General features: G+C 49.6%; 8 protein-coding genes across 8 annotated transcripts; 6 read left to right on the top strand and 2 right to left on the bottom strand.

The window, feature by feature from the left end:
* Positions 1–3,739: 3,739 nt before the first annotated feature.
* BC939DRAFT_505541 (chitin synthase-domain-containing protein) lies at positions 3,740–10,219 on the top strand (the record flags this gene model as incomplete). The annotated part of the gene is made up of 3 exons (XM_051560672.1): positions 3,740–4,089; positions 4,472–5,876; positions 5,981–10,219. 3 exons carry the CDS (start codon positions 3,740–3,742, stop codon positions 10,217–10,219), a joined length of 5,994 nt encoding a protein of 1,997 aa, XP_051409565.1.
* A 772-nt stretch (positions 10,220–10,991) lies between these two features.
* BC939DRAFT_505540 (uncharacterized protein) lies at positions 10,992–11,942 on the top strand (the record flags this gene model as incomplete). Its single annotated transcript, XM_051560671.1, has 1 exon — positions 10,992–11,942. The coding sequence occupies one exon, from the start codon at positions 10,992–10,994 to the stop codon at positions 11,940–11,942; it is 951 nt and encodes a 316-aa protein (XP_051409564.1).
* A 624-nt stretch (positions 11,943–12,566) lies between these two features.
* Positions 12,567–14,444, top strand: BC939DRAFT_251022 (uncharacterized protein). The gene is made up of 4 exons (XM_051550999.1): positions 12,567–13,174; positions 13,369–13,394; positions 13,516–14,021; positions 14,118–14,444. Exons 1-4 carry the CDS (start codon positions 13,047–13,049, stop codon positions 14,358–14,360), a joined length of 903 nt encoding a protein of 300 aa, XP_051409563.1. The 5' UTR covers positions 12,567–13,046; the 3' UTR covers positions 14,361–14,444.
* A 2-nt stretch (positions 14,445–14,446) lies between these two features.
* On the bottom strand, positions 14,447–16,040 carry BC939DRAFT_495070 (uncharacterized protein; the record flags this gene model as incomplete). Its single annotated transcript, XM_051559627.1, has 4 exons — positions 15,604–16,040; positions 15,290–15,449; positions 14,861–14,929; positions 14,447–14,534 (listed from the first exon to the last, which is right to left on the bottom strand). Exons 1-4 carry the CDS (start codon positions 15,809–15,811, stop codon positions 14,447–14,449), a joined length of 525 nt encoding a protein of 174 aa, XP_051409562.1. The 5' UTR covers positions 15,812–16,040.
* Positions 16,041–17,208: 1,168 nt separating this feature from the next.
* Positions 17,209–17,871, top strand: BC939DRAFT_459520 (uncharacterized protein). The gene has a single exon (XM_051556745.1). It carries the CDS (start codon positions 17,468–17,470, stop codon positions 17,657–17,659), a length of 192 nt encoding a protein of 63 aa, XP_051409561.1. The 5' UTR covers positions 17,209–17,467; the 3' UTR covers positions 17,660–17,871.
* Positions 17,872–18,129: 258 nt separating this feature from the next.
* Positions 18,130–18,727, top strand: BC939DRAFT_250713 (uncharacterized protein). The gene has a single exon (XM_051550997.1). It carries the CDS (start codon positions 18,191–18,193, stop codon positions 18,602–18,604), a length of 414 nt encoding a protein of 137 aa, XP_051409560.1. The 5' UTR covers positions 18,130–18,190; the 3' UTR covers positions 18,605–18,727.
* On the top strand, positions 18,728–19,815 carry BC939DRAFT_250714 (ubiquitin-conjugating enzyme/RWD-like protein). Its single transcript, XM_051550998.1, has 5 exons — positions 18,728–18,887; positions 18,985–19,117; positions 19,260–19,407; positions 19,538–19,622; positions 19,716–19,815. Exons 1-5 carry the CDS (start codon positions 18,850–18,852, stop codon positions 19,729–19,731), a joined length of 420 nt encoding a protein of 139 aa, XP_051409559.1. The 5' UTR covers positions 18,728–18,849; the 3' UTR covers positions 19,732–19,815.
* A 553-nt stretch (positions 19,816–20,368) lies between these two features.
* Positions 20,369–21,480, bottom strand: BC939DRAFT_250690 (uncharacterized protein). The gene has a single exon (XM_051550996.1). It carries the CDS (start codon positions 21,085–21,087, stop codon positions 20,644–20,646), a length of 444 nt encoding a protein of 147 aa, XP_051409558.1. The 5' UTR covers positions 21,088–21,480; the 3' UTR covers positions 20,369–20,643.
* Positions 21,481–21,581: the final 101 nt, after the last annotated feature.

Below are 21,581 nucleotides of genomic sequence, written 5' to 3'. Positions count from 1 at the left end.
CCAACGTTGGAATTGCTGTACATGGATGCACAGACGCAGCCCGTTCTGCGGCAGATATTGTCTTGCTCGCGCCCGGTCTTTCGACCATTGTAGACGGACTGATGACATCGCGAGCAATCTTCCAGCGCATGCGTTCGTATGCTCTTTACCGAATCACCTCGACGGTCCACTTTTTGATGTTCTTCTTCATTGTTGTTATGGCGTACGACTGGTCCCTGCCTGCGCGTCTATTGATCTTGATCTGTATCTTGAACGATCTGGCAACCCTGGTAATCGCAGTCGACAACGCTCAGCTCTCGCCCCATCCGGACAAGTGGCGTATCGGCCAGCTCATTACCATGTCTGTCGTCCTCGGCATATGCCTGACGGCCCTTTCTTTTGCGCACTTCTTTACGTTCTGGAAGCATTTCCATTACGAACCCCTACCTGAGAGCGCCAACTATGATGATCGAAAGCTCGAATCGGTGATGTACCTGCACATCTCGTCCGCACCTCACTTCGTGATCTTTTCGACCCGTCTGACTGGTTACTTCTGGGAGAACCTACCCTCGCCTCTGTTTGCTGCAGTGATTATTGGCACACAGATTATTGCGCTGTTGATGGTCGTGTTTGGTGGCCTGACGCCCAAGGTCCCGTTCTCGCAGGCGATTGTAGTACTCCTGATTTCGTTTGCGTACTTTATCATCTTGGACGTTGTCAAGGTACAGCTGTTTAAGGTCTGGTCGTTCGAACTGACGGCAGCGATTGTGCGTACACCCGCTCGTCGCAAGAAGTTGGCAGAGAGGAAGGCCCACAAGATCCAGCAGGAACGTGTGTGGAACAGTATTGACCATATCCGTGAGATTATTTTGAAGCTGAAGGCTTTGGAGGCCCTGAATGAAGCGCCAACGAACGAGGGCGAGACCATGGAGGATCCTCGTGTGTACGAGCAAAAGGAAAAGGAGAGGCAGCAAAAGAAGCCGATCGGAAAAGAAGAAATCGAGGCATTGGATGCAGCAAATGCAGTGCAGGGAGCCCCTGGAGGATCGACAGCAACTACAGCAGCAGCAGCAGCAGGATCTCCAGTGCTTTCTCATGGAGCAGCTCCATCGCAAGGAGGAGGAGGAGGGGGAGGAGCTGTTATACCCGTTCCCCCTCAACCGGCGACGCCAGGCGAGAAGAGTAGGATTGAGCAGTAAAGCAAGAGCCAACGATCTCTACTCCTATCCAACCAACCCACCGTTTGCTCTACTCTTTTTTTTTTTCAGCCCGATATTGACGGTATATTTCCCCTCGCATACAAAGACGACTAAACTTTTAATCTCGAATGTAAATAAACTAACAAGAGGCCAATGGAAGGGATATGGTTTGCGCTTTTCTATAGCCACATTTGAGAACAGGGATGCTGTGAGATGACACTGAGTTCAAGGGCACAGCAAGAGGTGAGGGTGCCTCTGAAGAGATTGTTGGCAGCCCTTAATTTTTGGTAGGATGGCTACTAGTAGGCATCCTGTCCCTTCCTATCCCTTGAACCATCAGTTTGTATCTCCTTGATCTGCTCGTGAATGAACTGGATACCTGTATTCAACGAGAGCAACGGCGCACCATCTTACTCTCCCACTTTCTTCCTCGCGCTCCCTGTTTGTTTGTGCTCAGTGGCCCCTTTCTTTTCTCCCTTGCTAAAGGTGTGTGCATGGAAGTCGAACTCCAAGTGGGAAGTAGTGGTAAAGGCGAACATACACTGAGAACTGGGAGAACATACAAGGAAAATAAGACATGCAGTGTGCTGTAGGTTCGATGGCAGACTGGGTTCCATGTGGTACAGGGGCATGGATTGGTTTCCCCGTGGCCATGGCTCCGATCGATGGCACCCATTTTACTGGCACCAGCAATAGAGGCAGGAGCAGCCTCTTTGTCTCGTCGGCATCGATTGGCATCTGAAGACAAATGGAAAGGCAGCCCCCCTTCATCTCTCCTTCTCCTTCTTCTTCGCGTCCCTTTCTTTTCTTTTAAGATCCGTCATCTACCACTACCACGCCTCGGCTCCCACATGCGTAGTCTTCATCTCATCTGCCGGGGATCCATCTTTTTTTTCTCTCTCCCTCTTTGGTAGTATCACAACCTCTTCATGTACCCAGGGCTTCATATCTTTTCATTACTCTTTTCTCTCCTTTCTTTACTTCTACCCTTCCCATTCTGCCTTGTAATTGCTAATTCTGCTCTGTCGATAGCTAGACAGATAGGATAAGCATTACCAATTATTCAGACATACCAGCCATACCATACACCGATCTGCAATATAATTACTTCTTCCCAGGACATCAAGCCGCCCTCATTTTGTATCACCACTGCCACTACCATTACCATTACCACTACTACTGTAACGCAGCAACAGTAGCATCGGGTACAGTCATAAAGTCATAGATCAGAAGGCTGGTAAGTAATGATTTCTTTTTTTTTTTCCTCCTGCCCTATTATAGTCAAGACGCGTTGTTTTCTACACCAAGACGCTCTTACGTCCTTACGCTCACACATACATATATAGAGGCATATAAAAAGGGAGAGTTTAGTTTGATCCGAAGCTTCTAATGGCAAGATTTATAGTGACCCCTATGCTTAGGGTGTTGGAGACGACAGCATTGGCTCATGGCTATAAGACTATTAGGCTGATACAGTATATGTGGGTGTAAATATAGTTTTTAGGATGCCTCGTGTGCCTGTTCGGGAGTACAACAGTACCAGGTTCAGTATCTATTTTTGTTTGCAGATCCTAAAAAAAAAGGAAACTGGGCGTCGCTCGTAGTTCGGCGCCATCCGTTTCTTCCTCCCCCTGTAATGAATGTATGGATGGCGTGGTATGATATGGCATGGGAATCGGTCATTCGGAGTCTCACTACTATGGATATCAGGGGCATACTTTTCGAGTCCGTTACTGTAGCCCATCTAACAATGTCCATTGTCCAATGCCGAGTGTCTTAGTACGAAGGGAGCTTTGTTGTTTGAAGTGCGTTGCTTGTTCTTTGCAGACGGGTTAGTTGCCACACGGGCTGCATGTGGATATTTCCCCTTTTTATCTCGCAGGTCCCTTGTTGCACATCGTTATTAATGTATTTCAATTACCACCCCTTCTTTCTACATATACTGCATTTATTTATAGCCATGTCCACTCTGCCTCACACTCCGTCCGCTTTCCTTTTCCTGCACTTGTTCACGCCCTTGTTGTCTTCTCGCTTGTCCTGTCTCTTGTAGCCCTTTTTTTTTTTTTTTTTTTTTTTTTCTTGCCTCTGCTTCATCGCATGATCACATTCGAATCTCTTCATCTCATTTCATCTGATCTCATCGCATCTCATCGCATCTCATCGCATCTCATCCCATCTCATCGCATCTCATATCTCATCGCTGCATCTATTCGTGAGTCCTTCTTGGTGTTGTTCGTGGGGTTGGGAGGGAAAAGGAGGTCGAGGATACAGACAATATAACTGCAATGTCTCGTGGTTTTTGTCACAAACAAAATGGAAGGGCCGGCTCTATCTCTCCTCCTCTATCTTGGACTAACATCGTCGTTGCTCCTCCTCCTTTATGCTCTTGCCGCCTTTCTTAGATTAATTGGTCCCTCGCTATCATCCGTACTATCAAGGCACGACCGATCCGCACCTACCTGCGTATTATTCATCACAGCACCAGCACCAAGAACAAAGGACGATAGCATCAGCGGGAACAACGTCAATAGCAGTACTCTACGGAAGAACAGCCGCATCCGATGCCTCAACCACAACAACAGGACCTGTCTCAGGTGCCTAACTTGACCGAGGACAATCTGACGACCATTCTCACCAACCGGTTTCAACAGGGCCATATCTACACTCAGATCGCATCCTCAGTCCTCATCCAGCTCAACCCGTGCACCCCAGGTAAAGTTGACCTGCCTGAGGCCACACTCCAGGAACAGGTCCTGATATACAAAGACGGCGCAAGGCTTGTGCCTCCAAATGCCGCACAGCATACCGCAGGAGCCAATGGCAGTATACCAGCGCCACATGCCATTCAGCTCGCAACAAGTGCGTACCTGCACATGAGGAGAACAGGACAGGACCAATCGATCATCACTAGGTAAGCCAATATGCACACCACGCACTCTTTTCCTTCTTTCTTTACCAATCTGTCCCCTACTACGATGAAATGCATCCAGGAACAACGCACACAAATCGGGTACCGATTTTTTTTCTTTCGGTATTACTGGCCGGTTGCCTAGCCAACATAAATCTGTTGGTCATAGGCAAAAGCACGCAATATCGAACAATGGATAAAAAGAGAAACGGTAGCTAGAACCCTTCCTCTTCGACGGTGTTCTTGATCAATGAGTGGCTGCTGCTGTCGCTAGCTGTTGCTGCCGTTTTTGTTTCATGTTCCCAGATGCTCTCATTGTTCCGTCTGCTCACTAAGGGTACGAATCTAAATCTTGTTTTTCTGGTTTCATTTTTTCAAAAAATAGTGGTCAAAGCGGAAGCGGAAAGACTGAGGGCGCACGCCAGATCGTCCGCCAGCTGATCGCGCTGAGCAGCCAGCCCAAGAAGGAGACCAAGATTCAGAACCAGATCATAGCCGCCGGTGCCATCATCGAGGCCTTTGGCCATGCCAAGACCAGCCTAAATATCAACGCCTCGCGTGTCGGACGATTTACAGAGCTACAGTTTAATGAACGCGGTCGCTTGCTCGGCGCCAAGATGCTCGACTACTTTCTGGAGAAGAAACGGATCACTCGCTCGGCATCGACCCCAGACGAACGCAACTTTCACATTTTTTATCAATTGCTTGCGGGCGCCACTATCGAGGAAAAGACACATCTCAGATTGACAGATGGCCAGTTCCAGTATCTATCGCCAGCCTCCCTTAACAGGAACAGGACATTTCCTGGCATGGACGACGCAGTCGAGTTCGGCAACGTCAAAACCGCGCTCAAGGTTCTGGGATTTCAGAAGAAGCAGGTCGCACAGATATTCCAGCTCCTTGCCGCAGTCCTACATCTTGGCAACCTGACCTTCATGGAGGATGCAACCCACACAAACGACGCCTGCGTAGTCCGGAACGTCGACACCCTCATCTTTGTGGCAGACATCCTCGGAGTAGACCCTAACGCACTGCAAAACACACTGACGTACAAGACCAAGCTGATAAAAAAGGAGTTATGTTCCGTCTTTTTGGATGCCCAAGGCGCAGAGCAGCAGAGGGATGAATTGGCCCAGGCACTCTATTCCCTACTTTTCTCTTGGGTTGTCGAGTTCTTCAACGTCAAACTCTGTCATGAGGCCCCAGCCAACTTTATCGGCGTCGTCGACATGTTCGGATTCCAGCAATACACAGTTAACGGATTAGACCAATTTTGTGTCAACTATGCGAACGAGCGACTGCACCAATTCTTTCTGAATCAAGTCTTCGAAACCAGCCATTCGGATTTCGAACTCGAGGGTATCACTTCAATCCCCCGAATCCAATTCTTTGATAACGCTGCATGTCTGCAGCTGCTGGGCCAGCAGCCAGAGGATGGTCTGATCGGCATAATGTCCAACCAGTCACGACACATCTCACGTAAGACTGATGCCACGATGCTGGAGTCCTTCTCGAAGCAATACTCGAGGCATGATTCGCTCATAGTAACCCGGAGCATGAACTCTAAGCCCTCCTTTACGATCCAGCACTTCCTCGCGCCCGTGACCTATACCGTAGAGGGCTGGCTGGAGCAGAATGTCGACAATCTGAGCTCAGACTTTGTGACCCTCTTCCGGGGTGGGCCTGGCGTCTCGCCAAGCATGAATCCATTCCTTCAAGGACTGTTCACAGACAAGGCTTTGACGACCGAGTCCCATCCCCGAAATAACAAAACCATTGTCGCTGCACAGGTAAGAAGAGATGGCATATACAATTTACTCATTTGGTATGTTATGTGTTTATTTGTATTCCAGACTAATCCAACACATCCCTTCTTGCGCAACTTAACACGCAGCAATCGATCAAACCAAAGCGCGCTCCATCAATGCGTCGGCCCAAAAAGCTTGAGGAAGTTTCATCCGCCAACCGGGAAAAGCCCGACAGCGACAGTGGTAGCCCCACAGCCGGCAAGGTTGTCTCAATGGCGGCTCAGATTCAGTCTGCCACACAGGAGCTCTGTGATTCGCTCGAGGAGACTACGCCCTGGTTCCTGATCTGTCTCAAGTCCAATGAGACAGGAATGCCCAACCATGTAGATTCCCTTGTACTCAAATCTCAAGTCCGGTCCCTTTGTCTGGCCCAAGTTGCTCAGCGTCTGGCGCTTGAGTATACGATCAGCTGCACCCATCAAGAATTTCTGGATCGCTACACCGCCCTCTATCTGAACCTGCTGGAAGACTGTCCTGCTGGTGCTTCGACCAAGAGTCGGATGGAAATGGTTTATGCAGACGAAAAGTGGACTGTTCAGGATGCGAGTGTGGGCAAATATCGAGTTTACTTATCCGAGAAGGCCTGGAGAGAGCTCGAATTCCAACTCAAGAGTCTCGAGTCGGACAAGAAGGGACACGACAGCAACAACAATGCAAAGGGTGGCTCTGCTCTTGCCAGTAGGCCTGGTGGACTGGAGCACCCAGTTTCGGTGGTCATGAATGACATGGGCTTCCAACAAGCGTTTGGTGGTGACAACGGACTCGAGACCCCCAACAGCTTCCGTGGCGAAGCCCTTAACGTGTCTGAAGATGACCAGTCCATCAACTCCAACACAGCCATGGTCGCGCCGCTCCTACTGCAGCAGCAACACTTGCAACAACATCAGGAGATTCTTCAACAACAACAACAACAACAACAACAACAGCAACAACAGGGCTATTTCATGCAACCACCTCAGGGTGGATACTACGGCGGACTGCACCCTGCCCACGCATCCTTTATGGCAAATGAAGGACTCGAGAACCGCTCGTTTTATTCTGGAGACGACAGCCAATCCGAGTATGATCCATATATGCGAGGCATCAATGCTGGCGGTCCCGGCGGAGATTTTAACCGGTTCGAAAATGAATCTGTTTATGGCGGATCAGAGATTTACAGACCCAACGCCAGAATGTTTGGTGATACTGAGAAGCGAGGCATGATGATGCACATTGATGGATCGTCACCCGACCCAGACCGCGAAGGGACCCTGGGTGATGGAAAGGATGGATCTGGCAGGAAGGAAGGACTGGAGGATGAGGATGAGGAAAATGCCCCGATGACGACAGCCCGTCGCAACTGGGTGTTCTTGACCTATGTGCTGACATGGTGGATCCCGAGCGTCTTTTTGTCAAAGTGTGGCAGGATGATACGGCCGGATATCAGGATGGCCTGGCGCGAGAAGGTCGCACTTTGCATCCTCATCTTTTTCCTGTCGCTCATCATGATCTTTTATATCGCGGTCCTTGGGGAGCTGATCTGCCCCCATCAGTATGTCTACTCTCCCGGAGAGCTGTCGGGGCATGATGCCAAGTCGACTAGCCCCTTGACGATGATCCGAGGAGAAATATTTGACATGAACAACTTCATGGTCCAACACAATCCCAACATCGTCACCCATACACAGCTGCTGCAGTACGCCGGAATCGATGCCACTCCCGTTTTCCCAGTCCAGCCCAGCTCGCTCTGCGATGGTCTTGGTGGCTATGGATCCGCATCCATTGATCCCTCTATTCAGCTACCAGTCCTCGACGCCGTTGATCCCAATAGTAACTATCACGATTTCCGCTCGTTCAGGAACGACTCAAGACCGGACTGGTACTATGAAAATATGGTATTTATGCGTCAATGGCGAGTCGGCTTCTTGGCCTTCACACCACAATATATTCGGGAACAGGCTGCGGCGGACAACATCAAGAAGCGATGGGCAATATTGGACGGCAACGTCTACGACATGACCAGCTATATCCAGGCCGGGCGACAGGGTGTAATAATGACCAAGGCTGGACAGCAGGCGCCAGCTGGAGTGAATGCGGCGTTTATGGAGCCGTCTATTGTGGATCTGTTTGCAACGAGCGCAGGCGAGGATGTGACGGCAAAGTACAGTGCCTTGCCTCTCGACAGCTCGATGAAGACTGCTATGCTGATTTGTCTTCGCAATTTGTTTTTCGTCGGCCGCGTGGATGAGCGAACCAGTGTCCGGTGCCAGTTTGCCAACTACATGCTGCTGTTGCCCTCGATCCTGATCGTCTGTACAATCGGCTTCAAGTTTTTGGCGGCTTTACAATTGGGATCCAAGCGCGAGCCCGAGGAGCACGACAAGTTTATTATCCTCCAAGTTCCCTGTTACACTGAGGGCGAAGAATCGCTCCGAAAGACCTTGGACTCTCTGGCGGCTCTGCGATATGACGATAAGCGCAAGCTGTTGTTTGTGATTGCGGATGGAATGATTGTTGGCTCTGGAAACGATCGCCCGACACCTCGAATTGTTCTCGATATCCTGGGCGTCGATCCCAATGTCGACCCTGAGCCCCTCAGCTTCTTGAGTTTGGGCGAGGGTAACAAGCAGCACAATATGGGCAAGGTCTATTCAGGACTGTACGAGCACAATGGACATGTGGTACCATATATTGTTGTGGTCAAGGTGGGCACGCCCACGGAGCGTCAGCGACCCGGCAATCGAGGCAAGCGAGACTCGCAAATGATCTTAATGCGGTTCCTGAATAAGGTGCACTTCAATTCGCCCATGACGCCTATGGAGCTGGAAATATACCATCAGATCAAGAATGTGATTGGTGTGAACCCTTCGTTTTACGAGTACACGCTCATGGTGGATTCAGACACGGAAGTCTTGCCGGATTCTTTGAACAGGATGGTTTCAGTGTTCCTGCACGACACCAAGGTCATGGGACTCTGCGGCGAGACCCAGATTGCGAATGAAAAGGATTCGTGGGTGACGATGATGCAGGTGTATGAGTACTTTATCTCGCATCATTTGGCCAAGGCATTCGAGTCTCTCTTTGGATCCGTAACGTGCTTACCAGGATGCTTCTGCATGTACCGTATCCGAACACCTACAAAGTCCACACCGTTGCTGATCTCGAACAACATTATTGAGGAGTATTCCGAGAACAGGGTCGACACACTCCACAAGAAGAATCTGCTGCACCTGGGCGAGGACCGATACCTGACCACACTCATGCTAAAACACTTTCCCAACTACAAGATGACTTTCACGCCCGACGCACAATGCAGGACCAATGTACCCGACCAATGGAAGGTCTTGCTATCGCAACGTCGTCGCTGGATCAACTCGACCGTTCACAACCTGATGGAGCTGGTGTTTTTGCCGCAGCTGTGCGGGTTCTGCTGCTTCTCGATGCGGTTCATTGTAATGATTGATCTGTTTGCTACACTGATCATGCCGGTGACGGTGGTCTATATTGGATACCTGATCTACTCGATTGTGTCCAATTCGGCGGCGGTGCCCAAGCTGGCGCTGATCATGATAGGAGCAGTATATGGACTTCAGGCGGTGATCTTTATCTTGCGACGGAAGTGGGAGCACATTGGGTGGATGATTGTCTATATTCTCGCGATCCCGGTCTTTTCGTTCTATCTGCCATTGTACTCGTTTTGGCATTTCGATGATTTCTCGTGGGGAAACACGCGTCTGGTGGTCGGAGAGAAAGGTCGGGCCAAGGCCGTGTCTGCAGATCAGCTGGAGGGCAAGCGGTTCGATCCAAAGTCGATCCCCCAAAAGAAATGGTCCGATTACGAACAGGAGTTGTGGGAGATTCAGACCACTGGGTCGTTGGAGTCCAAGGGCTCGAGGTACCCATATGGCGCCGCATATGGCCATGGATCGACAACAGGGTCCATCTATGGAAGTACAGGAGGGGGCGATATGGCGATGAGTGGTTTTCCTTCGATGACCATGCCGTCAGGTCCCTTCATGGCAGGGGGTTTCGGTAACAGTCGCCCACAGTCCCCAGCGCTGGGACTCGGATTGATGGGAACGCCTGTGATGGGCAATGCTGGACTTGTTGGCGCGTCGTCGTCATCAATCCCAGGTACACCTACGCGGTCGTACTCGCCAGCACCTCAGTTCGCATACCAGCAACAGCTACAGCCACAGCAGTACCAGCAGTTGCAGCATATGCCCAGGGATTCGTGGACGGCCGTATCTTCCGCAGGGAGTCAGATCGGCAGCAATGGCGGAAACGCAACACGAATGAGTATGCAGGGAACGCCTTTGAACCAGAACCAGAGCCCACGGTTCTAAAAGAACTCCTGCTGCTGCTTGTCCGCATATAATGATATAAGCCACCAGATCTCCCCTTCTCATCTCTTTCTACTATTTTGTGTTTTCACAGTTTAGTGGGCATTACAGTAAAGCGTTCTTCTAAACATCTTAGGTCTCTCGACCAGAATGTAGTCTACATAGATAATCTACGTATGTAGTGCACGCTTGTACCTAGGATCTCTTCCAAATTGAACCAAGTGAACAAATCAATGGGATGTTTCGGTCGGTCGGATGGTGTAATATCGCGCGAGATAAGAAACTAACGCAAACAGTGATGGCCTAATGCATGGGCATGGTCGACAGAGTCCATTCTTACACAACCCGACTCTTTTCGGCAGATACATGCACACGTAAGTCTATACAGAAAAGTGCGGTACGCCCCCCCGCGAAATTTTTTGTTTAGCAAAGCATTCACTGACCCGCCATCTTGGACCTCTCATGGGAGAGATATGTTAAACTATGCTATGCTTCGTGAGCAAATCTGAGTAGAGCCCGCAAAAAAAAAGGCAGAGAACTTAGGCTACTTTTCTATCGACATTGGAGTGGTCCGTGGTGCAGAAACCAATGTGTCCTCCCATCCATCGAAAGGACCACGGGACAAACATCTGCTCCTTCTTCTTTTTACGCTCCAACGTCTCTTTCCCGACTTTCCTCTTTTCTTCTCTTCTCTTCCTTTTTCTTCTTCTCTTCACCAAACCATTTGTCACATTTTACCTCCATTCCCTCTCGTCCTTAAGTCCAGAAAGACCCGATGCCGATTTTATACAATGATCCCTGGTGCGCCCAATACTTTGAGCATGCAAAGTGTCCAGATAACGTGACCATTCCCACAGAAGACTGGCATGCCTGGTCTTTATTTCCAGACCACCGCTGGATCTACGACAAACTGACGGTCGCCTTGACTCAGGGTCTGGAAGCCGCACCACACGGCGTGTACCCAAAATCCTACCCTATCTTCAGCAAGCCGATGATGAACCTACGCAGTATGGGTGCCGGAAGCTTCATGATTCCGGACAAGGCTACCTATATTGCCTCTCTCCAGCCAGGTCATTTCTGGTCGACATTTTTGACGGGGAAGCATGTCAGCACGGACGCGGCTATCCTGGATGGCGAGATGGTGTGGTGTCGTCACACAACGGGCGTGTCGATGGGCGATGGCATGTTCGATTATTGGCACATCCACGTCGAGGCCATGCCGGAGATCGAGGATTGGTGCGGAGCCTGGACGCGCAAGTATCTCGCCGGATATACGGGCATGGTCAATTTCGAGACCATCGGCGGGAAGATTATCGAGGCCCATCTCCGATTCGCCGATCAATGGCCTGACCTATACGGTGAAGGATGGGTCGACGCCATGGTTCGGCTTTATTCCGAGAAATGTTGGGACTTTGACGATAGTGAGCGTCAAGAACATTATAGCGTGGTCCTCTGGGCACCCCATGGCCGCTCATACCGACATCCGCCTGCTGCGAGTATAGCGAAGGCCAAGGCCGAACCTGGAATCGTGAGTGTCCAGGTCACGTTCTATGAGGACCTTGACCCTGTACAGCACTCAAATCCACCGGGAGGTTTCCGCCTCGCCATTGTCAATGCCACCAACCTGGCGGCCGGGCGCCGGGCGATCGAGATCTTACACAACACCATCCTCAATCAGGACAGCCAGGTCGAGAGAAAGGCGGTGCTGCAGTTGAGCTCATTATAGAAGTAGCATCCCTGGCTGGAACTCCTAGCCGCATCCCTCCCTCCATCTATTGTCTAGGTCCTGTTTTCATATAGATTTTGGACGGGGCACTCTTTCCCACCCCCTTACCCTGTTACCTCCCGCGCACTCCATTGTAGGTCGAGAAAGTAAAATAAATATGACTTTTTGATGATGCAGGGGAATGGTTGCATCAGGTTCTCATCATGCATCAGCGCTTGCTCTATCAGTTCTAGCAAGCTCGATATCAGATGAGTGAGCAGCTGAGGAGTGATTTGCAGGTCAATGCAGGCGCGGTCGATTTTGGTGATAAAAAAAAAAGCACAATCGAAAATACCTTCGAGTCGAAGTGGATTACTGAGCATGCTTCGCTTATTCAAACATTCCCAGATGCGCAACCAATCTTCTGGATAAGAATTAATGGGAATTACGGAAGATGGCTCTGAGGCGCGATGGGGGGGGGGTTTCAGCAGTAAAGGGTAGGTTTCCAAGGAAAGAGAGGAATACTACTTCCCTTGGAGGTCGAGACAGGTTCGTGTTGCGATCCAATCGTGCGTGATATCTGCTCAGCACTCTATTCCCAGGCGCAAACATCGCATATTAAGGGTGAAGAACATGGATGTACAAACCGCATTCAGGGGAGGTTGGCTGGCCATTGGATTGTCCGTGTCCATCTCTCACACAACACACAGCAGCTGCTTCCATGGCTAGCGTGCTCAGCAACTCTAGGCGGTCTTCAACTCGGAGGGAAGCAAGGACCAGTGCCCCGACAATCGTCCTTTCATCGACCCTGGACGAATCCACATCACTTAAGACTTCATCTCGGAATCACAAGGACAGCCTTGTTGACACCAACAATAATGGAGACGTACAAAATGGCATATCACGCCAAGCAAGGGATGGTTTCCTTTTCGAGGCGGATATAAAGATCGAGACAGCGCAAGGCAGACTAGAGTCCGATGATCAGGAACTGGATATGAGTGAATATGGTGCGTTCAATCCTGCCCATCCGGTCACGGTACCAATTGTGGTTTGGCAATTGAACTTCTAACCAACAACAACACTCTAGAACGACTGCGACTGGAGAATATCAAGCGAAATCAGGAGATGCTCCAGTCCTTGAGACTGTCCACCGTTGCGACAGAGATGCAACTGGCATCGCTGGAAGATAGCTTTGAAAAGGGAAAAAAGTCGAAGGTTGGAGCCACATCGCGAGCTATCCCTGCTTCTGTTATGTATGACAGATTGAAAGCCGTTGATGCAGTTCCTTCTTTGAGCAATTACTTCTTGCATCAACCACGACAGCTGTTGACGCTCGCTACCCTTTTTATTATTATTATTATTATTATTATTATTATTATTATTATTATTATTATTATTATTATTATTATTATTATTGTTATTATTATTATTCGATAACGCCTAATAGGAAACGAAAGCAGAATCCCGTCCTCGGTAAGGCAACTGACGACAGAGCATATAGCTTTGCACCTATACACTCAATTCCGTTGGATTTGATGAACTGTGCGAGATCTGACCTTTGCTGTTGGCTATCGACCATTATGACGACTTTTAGCGCCAAGGATAGCACAGCCCGTTAGATTGTCGAAGCGACTACGCGGTTTAGCCGCACCATCTTTGGAAATTGGGGAGAATGACAATATGCTTCAAGGAGAAGAGCGAGCGGCCCGAAATGATCGCAGTAGATCGCGAGGAAGTGAGGCCGATGGAAATGCCGACGGCGACAGCGACAGCGAGATAGACAGGATAAATCTTATGTCAGGCGACCTCTACTTTGACAAGGAGACGCGAGAAAAAGCTATTCGTGTCGATGGCCACTACAAAGGCTGGCTCCACCCTGATCTCATAGAAAAATATGGGTTCGAGAAAACGTCTGAAGAGGCCTGGGAGGCCAACGGAGGAGGTTCGTTTTCGTTTGGGGATCCTCTTGGACAAACTGAACAATCGAGTGCCTTCAGGTCAAAGTTCAAGAAGCCGAAACATGATGCCAAGATGGTATCCAAAGCCTCTTTCAAGAAAAATCCAAATGCATTTTTTTATCGGCATAACGAACCTGGACAGGTAAGCAGCGGCATACATATTTTTTTCTTAAAATAAAATGATGGCCTCAAAGATGACTGCAGGCGCGCTAATATCTTGCGAATTATGGGATGATAGGAACAATGGATGGGGGACTGGACACAGGAGGAGTCGGAACTGTTCCTCAAAGTTGCCAGAGAGCACGGGTGCGGCGACAAGTGGGGTCTCTTCTCAAGCCATATTCCACACCGTGTTGGCTACCAATGTAGCAACCACTACCGCCAGGTGGTCTTACCTGAGGGCCTAGTCTTTGACCCGAACTACAAGTATACATCAACAGGCAGCCCCGTTTATTGCGGAAAGTATAACAAACGTCGCTAGTAGTCAACGTACACGCGCACGTACGAGTAAATTGTATTTTTTGAGGCACCATGCACTCCGTCTTTTCATATTCATAAAAACAAGATTTACTTATTTTCCCTCGTCCTTCTGCAAGGGGCTCCCATTGCATTCACCTCAATGGTGAGAGCTTGACTAAGGCCCAGTGACAGCACGCTGGTGTTATTGGTAGTTGTTGTTGACGTGGCGATGGCACGACGCCCCAGCGATTGAAATCGTTGACGCAGCATAGGGGGGGGGGAGGGGGAGGGTCCTCACATTCATAGTGTACCCAGCGCGGAAGGACGGGCGAACCGGGTTCATGCATTCTACGGCACCAGTAACGGGGGCGATCTTGACCTTACCCTTAACCAGGCGGCGAGACCGAGCGAGTTGAACCTGCTGATATCAAAACACAGGTTTTCGAAGACCGATACTCGTCCGTTATGGCCACAGCGCAGTATCTGCGATATGGCCCCTTACCCTGCTTCCTACTGCTGTACCTACGTTCCTGATCAATAGCATTAGTCGAACCTCCGGTAGCCATTCTGGGGTTGTGGCGCCAGCTGCACCTATCGCATCAGCCATCTATACTTGATACTTGCTAATAAGTGTCTGCGTAGCACAAAAAACGTACACTCTTAAAAATGCGTGTCAAATTACCAATTGCGTCCTTGAGGGCATGGTCTTGTACGTATCATCGCTCCGCTGCCGCTAACTTTGACCATGCTCGTTTTGTGCGCGGTTGTTGATTGTATCGCTCCTTGAGGCTCCTATTGCTGTTCCTTGCAGGTTGAGCCATCCTCACAGCTTCCCGAGTCGTTCAGGGTTGGTCTGGTATCCTCGTTGCCTGATGGTATCTTGTGATCGCTGAACGTTGTCGTGGGTCGGTGTTCCAGCCTATCCTTGTCTTTGGTTGGCAGCTCTCTTACCAAACGCATCTACTGCTCGTCGTTTCGAAACGCCAGCTAGCCTGCTGTGGGCTAGTGAAAGTAGGAGGGTTGATAGCGGAAAACGACGTGGAAAGGAGCATATGAGCAGCGGGAGTAATCGCCGAACAAGGGAGACGTACAGGGCGGGGAGAATATGGGCCTGTTTACTAGATATTCTTGCGTTTATGCTATATTGCTAATCTGTCGAGCTACCACTGGCTTGCTTGATCCAGGGGCCTCTAGTCCATCATTCCTTGCTATCAATGTGCAAAATGATCCACCTCCTGCCCTTGTTGCCGCGCTTACCGTGTTACCTTGGGGAGCCTCCACGCACTTTCGCGTGTTATCGGCCTTCCTGTACTGGAGTTTCATAGCAAACATCATCATCTTGCGGATCGTTTCACGTCCTGGCACAACGTAATCCGAGAGCCATGAGGCCACAGGTTTCTTATGCAGGCGCATGATCACCACCAGTCTGCCTGTCAAGTTCATATGGAGAGCAAACGTACACATAATACTCATACAAGTGTATCGGTCTCGAAGATCTTCAAATCCTCTGCCCTCCAAGACACCTCAAATGACTGCTCGTCGATGTATGGGTGGTGTTGTTGCAGCGTTTATCCCACTCAGCTTCTCCAATGCGCAGACCTCGCGACAATGTCTGACGACGCGCCGTTCGTCCATTGAGAGCTTCTTGCCTCGCTGCCGCTTATGTTTTCCGATACGAATGATAGACTTGGTGAGTGCCCCGAATTTGCTCTTGAACTCTTCGTATTTGATGTTTGACTCCTGCAACTGGCATTGCGCTTCTTTCAGCAGGCCCAGCGAATTCTTTAACCGCCGCTCTCTCTCTTGCACCTCTCGCTGTTGTCTTTCCATTATATCCTACGCGTCCCGCTCTGAATCTGTGATCGGGTCGTAGGGCTTTATCGAGGATATGATATTTCTCCTTGCGCGTTTCCTCGGCATCTCTTCAGTAGAGAACCCTCAAGAACTGACTGACACTGAGAGGATTTTTGCTAGTTTGATCGGATCAAAATCGGACAGCCTTGAAAGCTGGACCCCCTCCTGCCGATCTTCTTTCTCAGTGCACTTTCCCTTTTGTTCTCGAGCTCTAGCTCCAAAGGAGATAACAAATCTGATTAACAGCCTATCTTTCTTCGTAACCAGCTCGGCATATAATCAGTTCCTTTAAAAGATACCTTCAGCGGGTTTACTCCACACACTAGTCTACTACAGCGATTCCAGCTGATGACCTGGGACTGGCGATTTTAAAAAGTAGGCTACGAAGAGAACAGCTGAGGTTGGTCTAAGGTAATCAGGGGCGCTGGGTAAGAAAAACAAGGCAAAGGGAGGGATTTGGTGGCAGAAAAGTCAGTTCCTGACGACAACTCCAATTGATGACATAGGAATGAATATTCCAAAAATGGACTAGGAGACTAGGAAAAACACTGTTGGAGTTGGCCTATGGTAATCGGGTCCGTTGAGCAAGAAAAACGTGGCAGAGATGGATTGCTTAGGGAAATGTATGTTTCCGGGATGAGGAATGTGAAATTAGCGGCGATGTGGATATTGCAGATCAGCGATGAGGTTTTTGTTACTGATCTCTGGGTGTTTAGGCGAAACGTCCCCTTGCCGGCGTGAGAATGCAAGCAACAAGGGCATCATGTTCTGGCTGCTCTCCAAATTTTCCCACAGGGAAACAGCCCACGTACATGCCTTGTGCTGGCAGGATGTGCACGTACGTGTGCGAAGATGACACCAAAAGGGGGAGAGCGAAAGAAAGACAGAGAGGGCTCAGTCGACGCGCTTTTTCTCGCTTCTGGACGCGTGTTTTTTTCTTTTTTCGTTTTTTTTTGTTTTTTCAGTTTTAAAAAAAAAACTTTCGCGTTTAAAAAAAAAAAAAAAAAAAAAAGAGAGAGAGAGAGACAGACGCGACGAAGTGTGCTTCAACCAACCGCGTTGCTATTTGTTTATTGTTTGGTGGAGTGACATATAAAAGTCATTGCATCTCCATCCTTTCGAATCTTTTCCCCTCCCCCTTTCATCTCTTTTCTCTTTCTTCTCTTCCTTCATCTCAACTCATCACCCCCTCACCAGCCAAACCGGACCGCTGTTGAAACCCGTCTCCATCCAACCTACAACCAAAAAAGCACACTCGGATACATACCAACAACCATGGCCAAGGAAAAGTCCACCAAGAAGTCCACCGGCGGAGCCAAGAAGCTGTCTCCCTACAACAAGTTCATGAAGACCGAGCTCGCCAAGGTCAAGGCCGAGAAGCCAGGTCTCAACCACAAGGAGGCCTTCAAGGAGGTTGCCTCCCGCTGGAAGGACTCGGCCGAGAACCCCAAGAACGCTGCCAAGTAAACGCCTCATCCCTTCCCCCAATTTCTCTAGTCCATGAAGGAGACGTCCCTGTCGGCCGTGTTTTCAAGTCAGCACTAACCCATAGCACTATTCCCTCTCGAGGAGAAAATCAAGGAAAAAAAGTCGCTTTCAATGGCTTGCCTTACCACTTGTTTTCCCCCGAACCAATGTACCATTACTATTAAAGCCTTTAAGCCCAATTCATATGCATATACTCTTTGCATGTCTTACTGATTGTCGGATGGATTTGAATGTGCAAAGGTCGCTTCAAACGTGCACAATGGCTGAGGCAGAACCAAGAAGGGTATAGTAAACGCCATGGCCTTTGGCAGCAGTCTAAAAAGCTCCATCTCCTTTAAGATGGCGAAAGTGACCAAGGATGATGACGAGTACAATGACTCGATTGAGGACCCAAGGTCCTTGTCTCGGTCCTCGTTTGCAGTTGAACAGGTACATCAGCTCATTCCCTTCCTCTTTCTCCAGTCTGGGCCTCGGTGCGCCCTTTGACGGAGCAGAGCGCCTCTGGTCCGCATGTCACGGGACCACCGTGTTTATGTTTTTTCTTTCAGTCTCCACTTCCTCGCACTCCTCCCATCACCCCCTCTCTCCCCATTATTCGCACCACCACTAGTCAGTCGTCTACTCACACATCCCCTTCGCCTGCGTGTCCCTAATTTCTGTCTCCTTCTCCCTTCCTTCTCTTCCTCCATTTGCCACACTTATCTCCTACCGCTTTACAACATGAGTGCCCTGTCCGCAGCTGTGCGCGCCGCCAACGCGAAGGTCAAGAGAAAGCCTGTCAGCGACGCCTCCACATCCTCCAAACGGTATGGGTATCACTCACGGCAAATGCACTGTCTAGGCTATTGGCTACATATCTCGGAATGCTGGCGGGCGTCGTTGCATCAAATATCACTACTCACGGCTTTGGGCCTGATTATTTAGATGGGCTTTTAGTTTTATTTTTATGTATTCTACTTATTCAAGTGGATTCTATTAGGTGAATTGAGTGAGAGTTGGTCTCAAAGCTGGAGAATCCAACCTGGGCACGACTGGAAAAAATACCATGGGTTGAAAACGCGGCATGGAGAACCAGATAATGGGCATTGGCTATTTGACAGGCATATTAAACTCCCCTCTTTGCTCTTACTCCTTGCTGTTTACTTCGACTGGATAGTATTCAGAAGGAAATGATGGAGATCAACCTGGACCCACCAGCCGGCTGCAGGTACACGGGCGTGTTTGTCTTTTCCCTGAAAGTGCGAGGAAACAGTCAGTCGGCTCTTTATTCTCAGCTATTTAGCTTCCTTTTCGGTTCATGATAGTGCGGCACCTAAGAGCGACAACCTGTACAGCTGGACGGCAACGATTACAGGACCGAGCGATTCGCCATATGCTAATGGTGTCTTCTTTCTCGACATACAATTTCCTCAGGACTATCCTTTCCAGCCTCCAAAGGTGAGAACGACTGATCATTCTTATGGAGTCCTTTCATTTTCGTTATCACACCTGCTTTCTTTGTTTTCCCCTTTCTGCCCGACACATATTGCCATTGCCATTGACACAGACTTCTCCTCTGGACATCCATCGCGCATCATAGGTTACATTCCGCACCCGTATCTATCACTGCAACATCAACAACCAGGGTCATATTTGCCTGGACACCTTGAAAGACAACTGGTCGCCTGCCTTGACCATCTCGAAGGTCCTGCTTTCAATCACCTCGCTCTTAGCGGACGCCAACCCTCGTAAGAACTCTTGACTGCTAATAATGGATAGCTGATTGGCGATCAATTGGACCGTACTGTGGGCGTACAGAATATTTTCTGACTGAAGTTCTGCTACAACTCTCCATTATAACAATGTTTATATTTCTAGATGATCCGTTGGTCGAAAGCATTGCCAGTCAGTTCTTGAACGATCGACAAGAGCACGACCGTGTGGCAAGAGACTGGACCAAGAGGTACACCAATGATTGATTGTCGCATTATCAGGGTGTGTTTGTCATCGGCTGCGATTGCGTGCTGACAACCTGATTCTTATGCGCCGTGAATAGATATGCCAGAGATTAGAGTTCGCCGTGGGTTTCATATGGGCAACTCCCTTCTGATCTAGTCATTCATCCCGTTTGCACAGGATATTTTAAAGTGTGATTGTTCTCCATGCGCCTCTTTGCGCCTTTCTTAATAAAGAGATGGGATTGTGCGACTGAACATGCTGGCGTCCGGCGTTGCTTCTGTCATACGAAAAAGCAGCGGATAGACAACGAATGGACAAAGCCACATTTGTGGTGCTCATTTGATGCGTTCTTTATGAATGAGCCCTTTCGTCCGCTTGTGGTCCATGGAAAATGAAAGAAAGGTAATTCTCGTGATGGGCGCAGGTGCCTGTTCGATCCTGATCTTGCCAGTCCATGCCCCTGCCAATGCAGCATTAAGTCGATAATAGTGTGTCCCTTTCGTTGTCTTTTGTAGATGCAGCCTTGTGTCCTGTTTATGCCTGTTGCACAAGGCGCCAGATACCCATCGTTCGTCCTTCCTGTAAGACTAGTACTGGTGCCAGACGCCGAGCCATCGATGGCCAAGCAACGGCACGTAGAAGCATCATTGATGGCAACACAAAGACGTGACCATAAGTGTCGCACTGCTTGATGGACGGCTATTCTGCTACGTCCACTGGAGATATCGGATGAACGCGAGAATAGAATACTGGACCATTGGAATGTCCGAGTCGATAACTGAACAATTGCGCGGTATTATTTCAAGTTGCGTCCCTGTTGCCTTGGCTGACATACTTTGACGATAGTGGCGGTGGTGGTGGCATGAAGGTCCAGCGAGAAGCGCGAAGACGAGTGCGCGGAAATGGATGAAAGATGCTGGTAGCCATAGGTCTTTATTTCGGTTTCCTGGCCTGATACTGAGATAATGTACTGAATATGATCCAAGGTCGATCCAGATTTATTCATAGTTGCCTGCACATGTCGTCTATTTCTTCTTCTTGCCCTTGCCACCCGAAGGCGGCGCTGCCTGGGCGACCTGCTTGGCTGTCAGATTCTTGCGATCGATATCGCCACCGTCTGCAAAGTCCAGATCGTCGCCGAAGCCATCGAGGTCTCCGAACTTCTTGGCGAATCTCGATAGCTGGCCAGAGTCGTCGCCAGAGGACTTGCCGTGCATCTCGGGGTTCCAAAGAGGATGGTTGCGGGTGTCGCGAGTGAGACGGATCTGAGAGCGCGGAGAGGGGGTGCGGAGGGTAAAGGTTGCGCCGTTGGAGAGGACGACGGTCTGATCAAAAAGTTCGGGGAATCGGGACTGGGTTGATTCTGATGAAGACGCAGTGGTGGATGAGGACTTGTAGCGGAGAACGCATGACAGACCGGGCTGGGTTGTCCTTGAGAGAGGGGCGAGTGACCGTGTGAGGAGGGCCATGATGTGTGTGTGTGTAAATGTGATCAGTCCGTCGGGCTTGAAGGAGGTGAGTGATGGAAGGGAGGAGCAGCCTTTGTTGTTGGTTGCCTTTTTTGCGTGACTCTGCTGCTCATGTGCAGTCACTCACAAAAGTAAAATGAGCATGTCTTGTCAGTTGCCAGGGGGACGCCGCATAATAAACTTTGCACACTTTCCGGTGCTGACGTCTGGCGTGGGGAAACCACTTGGTCAGTCGTCATTGCACCAAGCGGGAGCCGGAAAACACGACTTGGGCTCCCTGCGGCCGTGGACTACAGACACATCTGAGACGCACACCTAGACTAGGCATTGAACAAGGAATAGGTCCCTGGGATATGATTGGTCAGAGAGAAATTAAATGTAGACTATGTGCTGATGCGATAAATCAGCATGGGCTGGCTGCATGGCATATTGTTGGTATTTGTTTTGTTCGAGGACAATTTATTTATTGGGCTACGAACTAAAAATATATTGGC

The sequence above is a fragment of the Gamsiella multidivaricata genome (assembly GCF_025024155.1).
Source record: "Gamsiella multidivaricata strain RSA 2152 chromosome Unknown BC939scaffold_58, whole genome shotgun sequence".
Lineage (NCBI taxonomy): Eukaryota > Fungi > Mortierellomycota > Mortierellomycetes > Mortierellales > Mortierellaceae > Gamsiella > Gamsiella multidivaricata.
The sequence above is the reverse complement of the archived record's forward strand: the minus strand, read 5'-3'. Positions and strand labels throughout refer to the sequence as shown.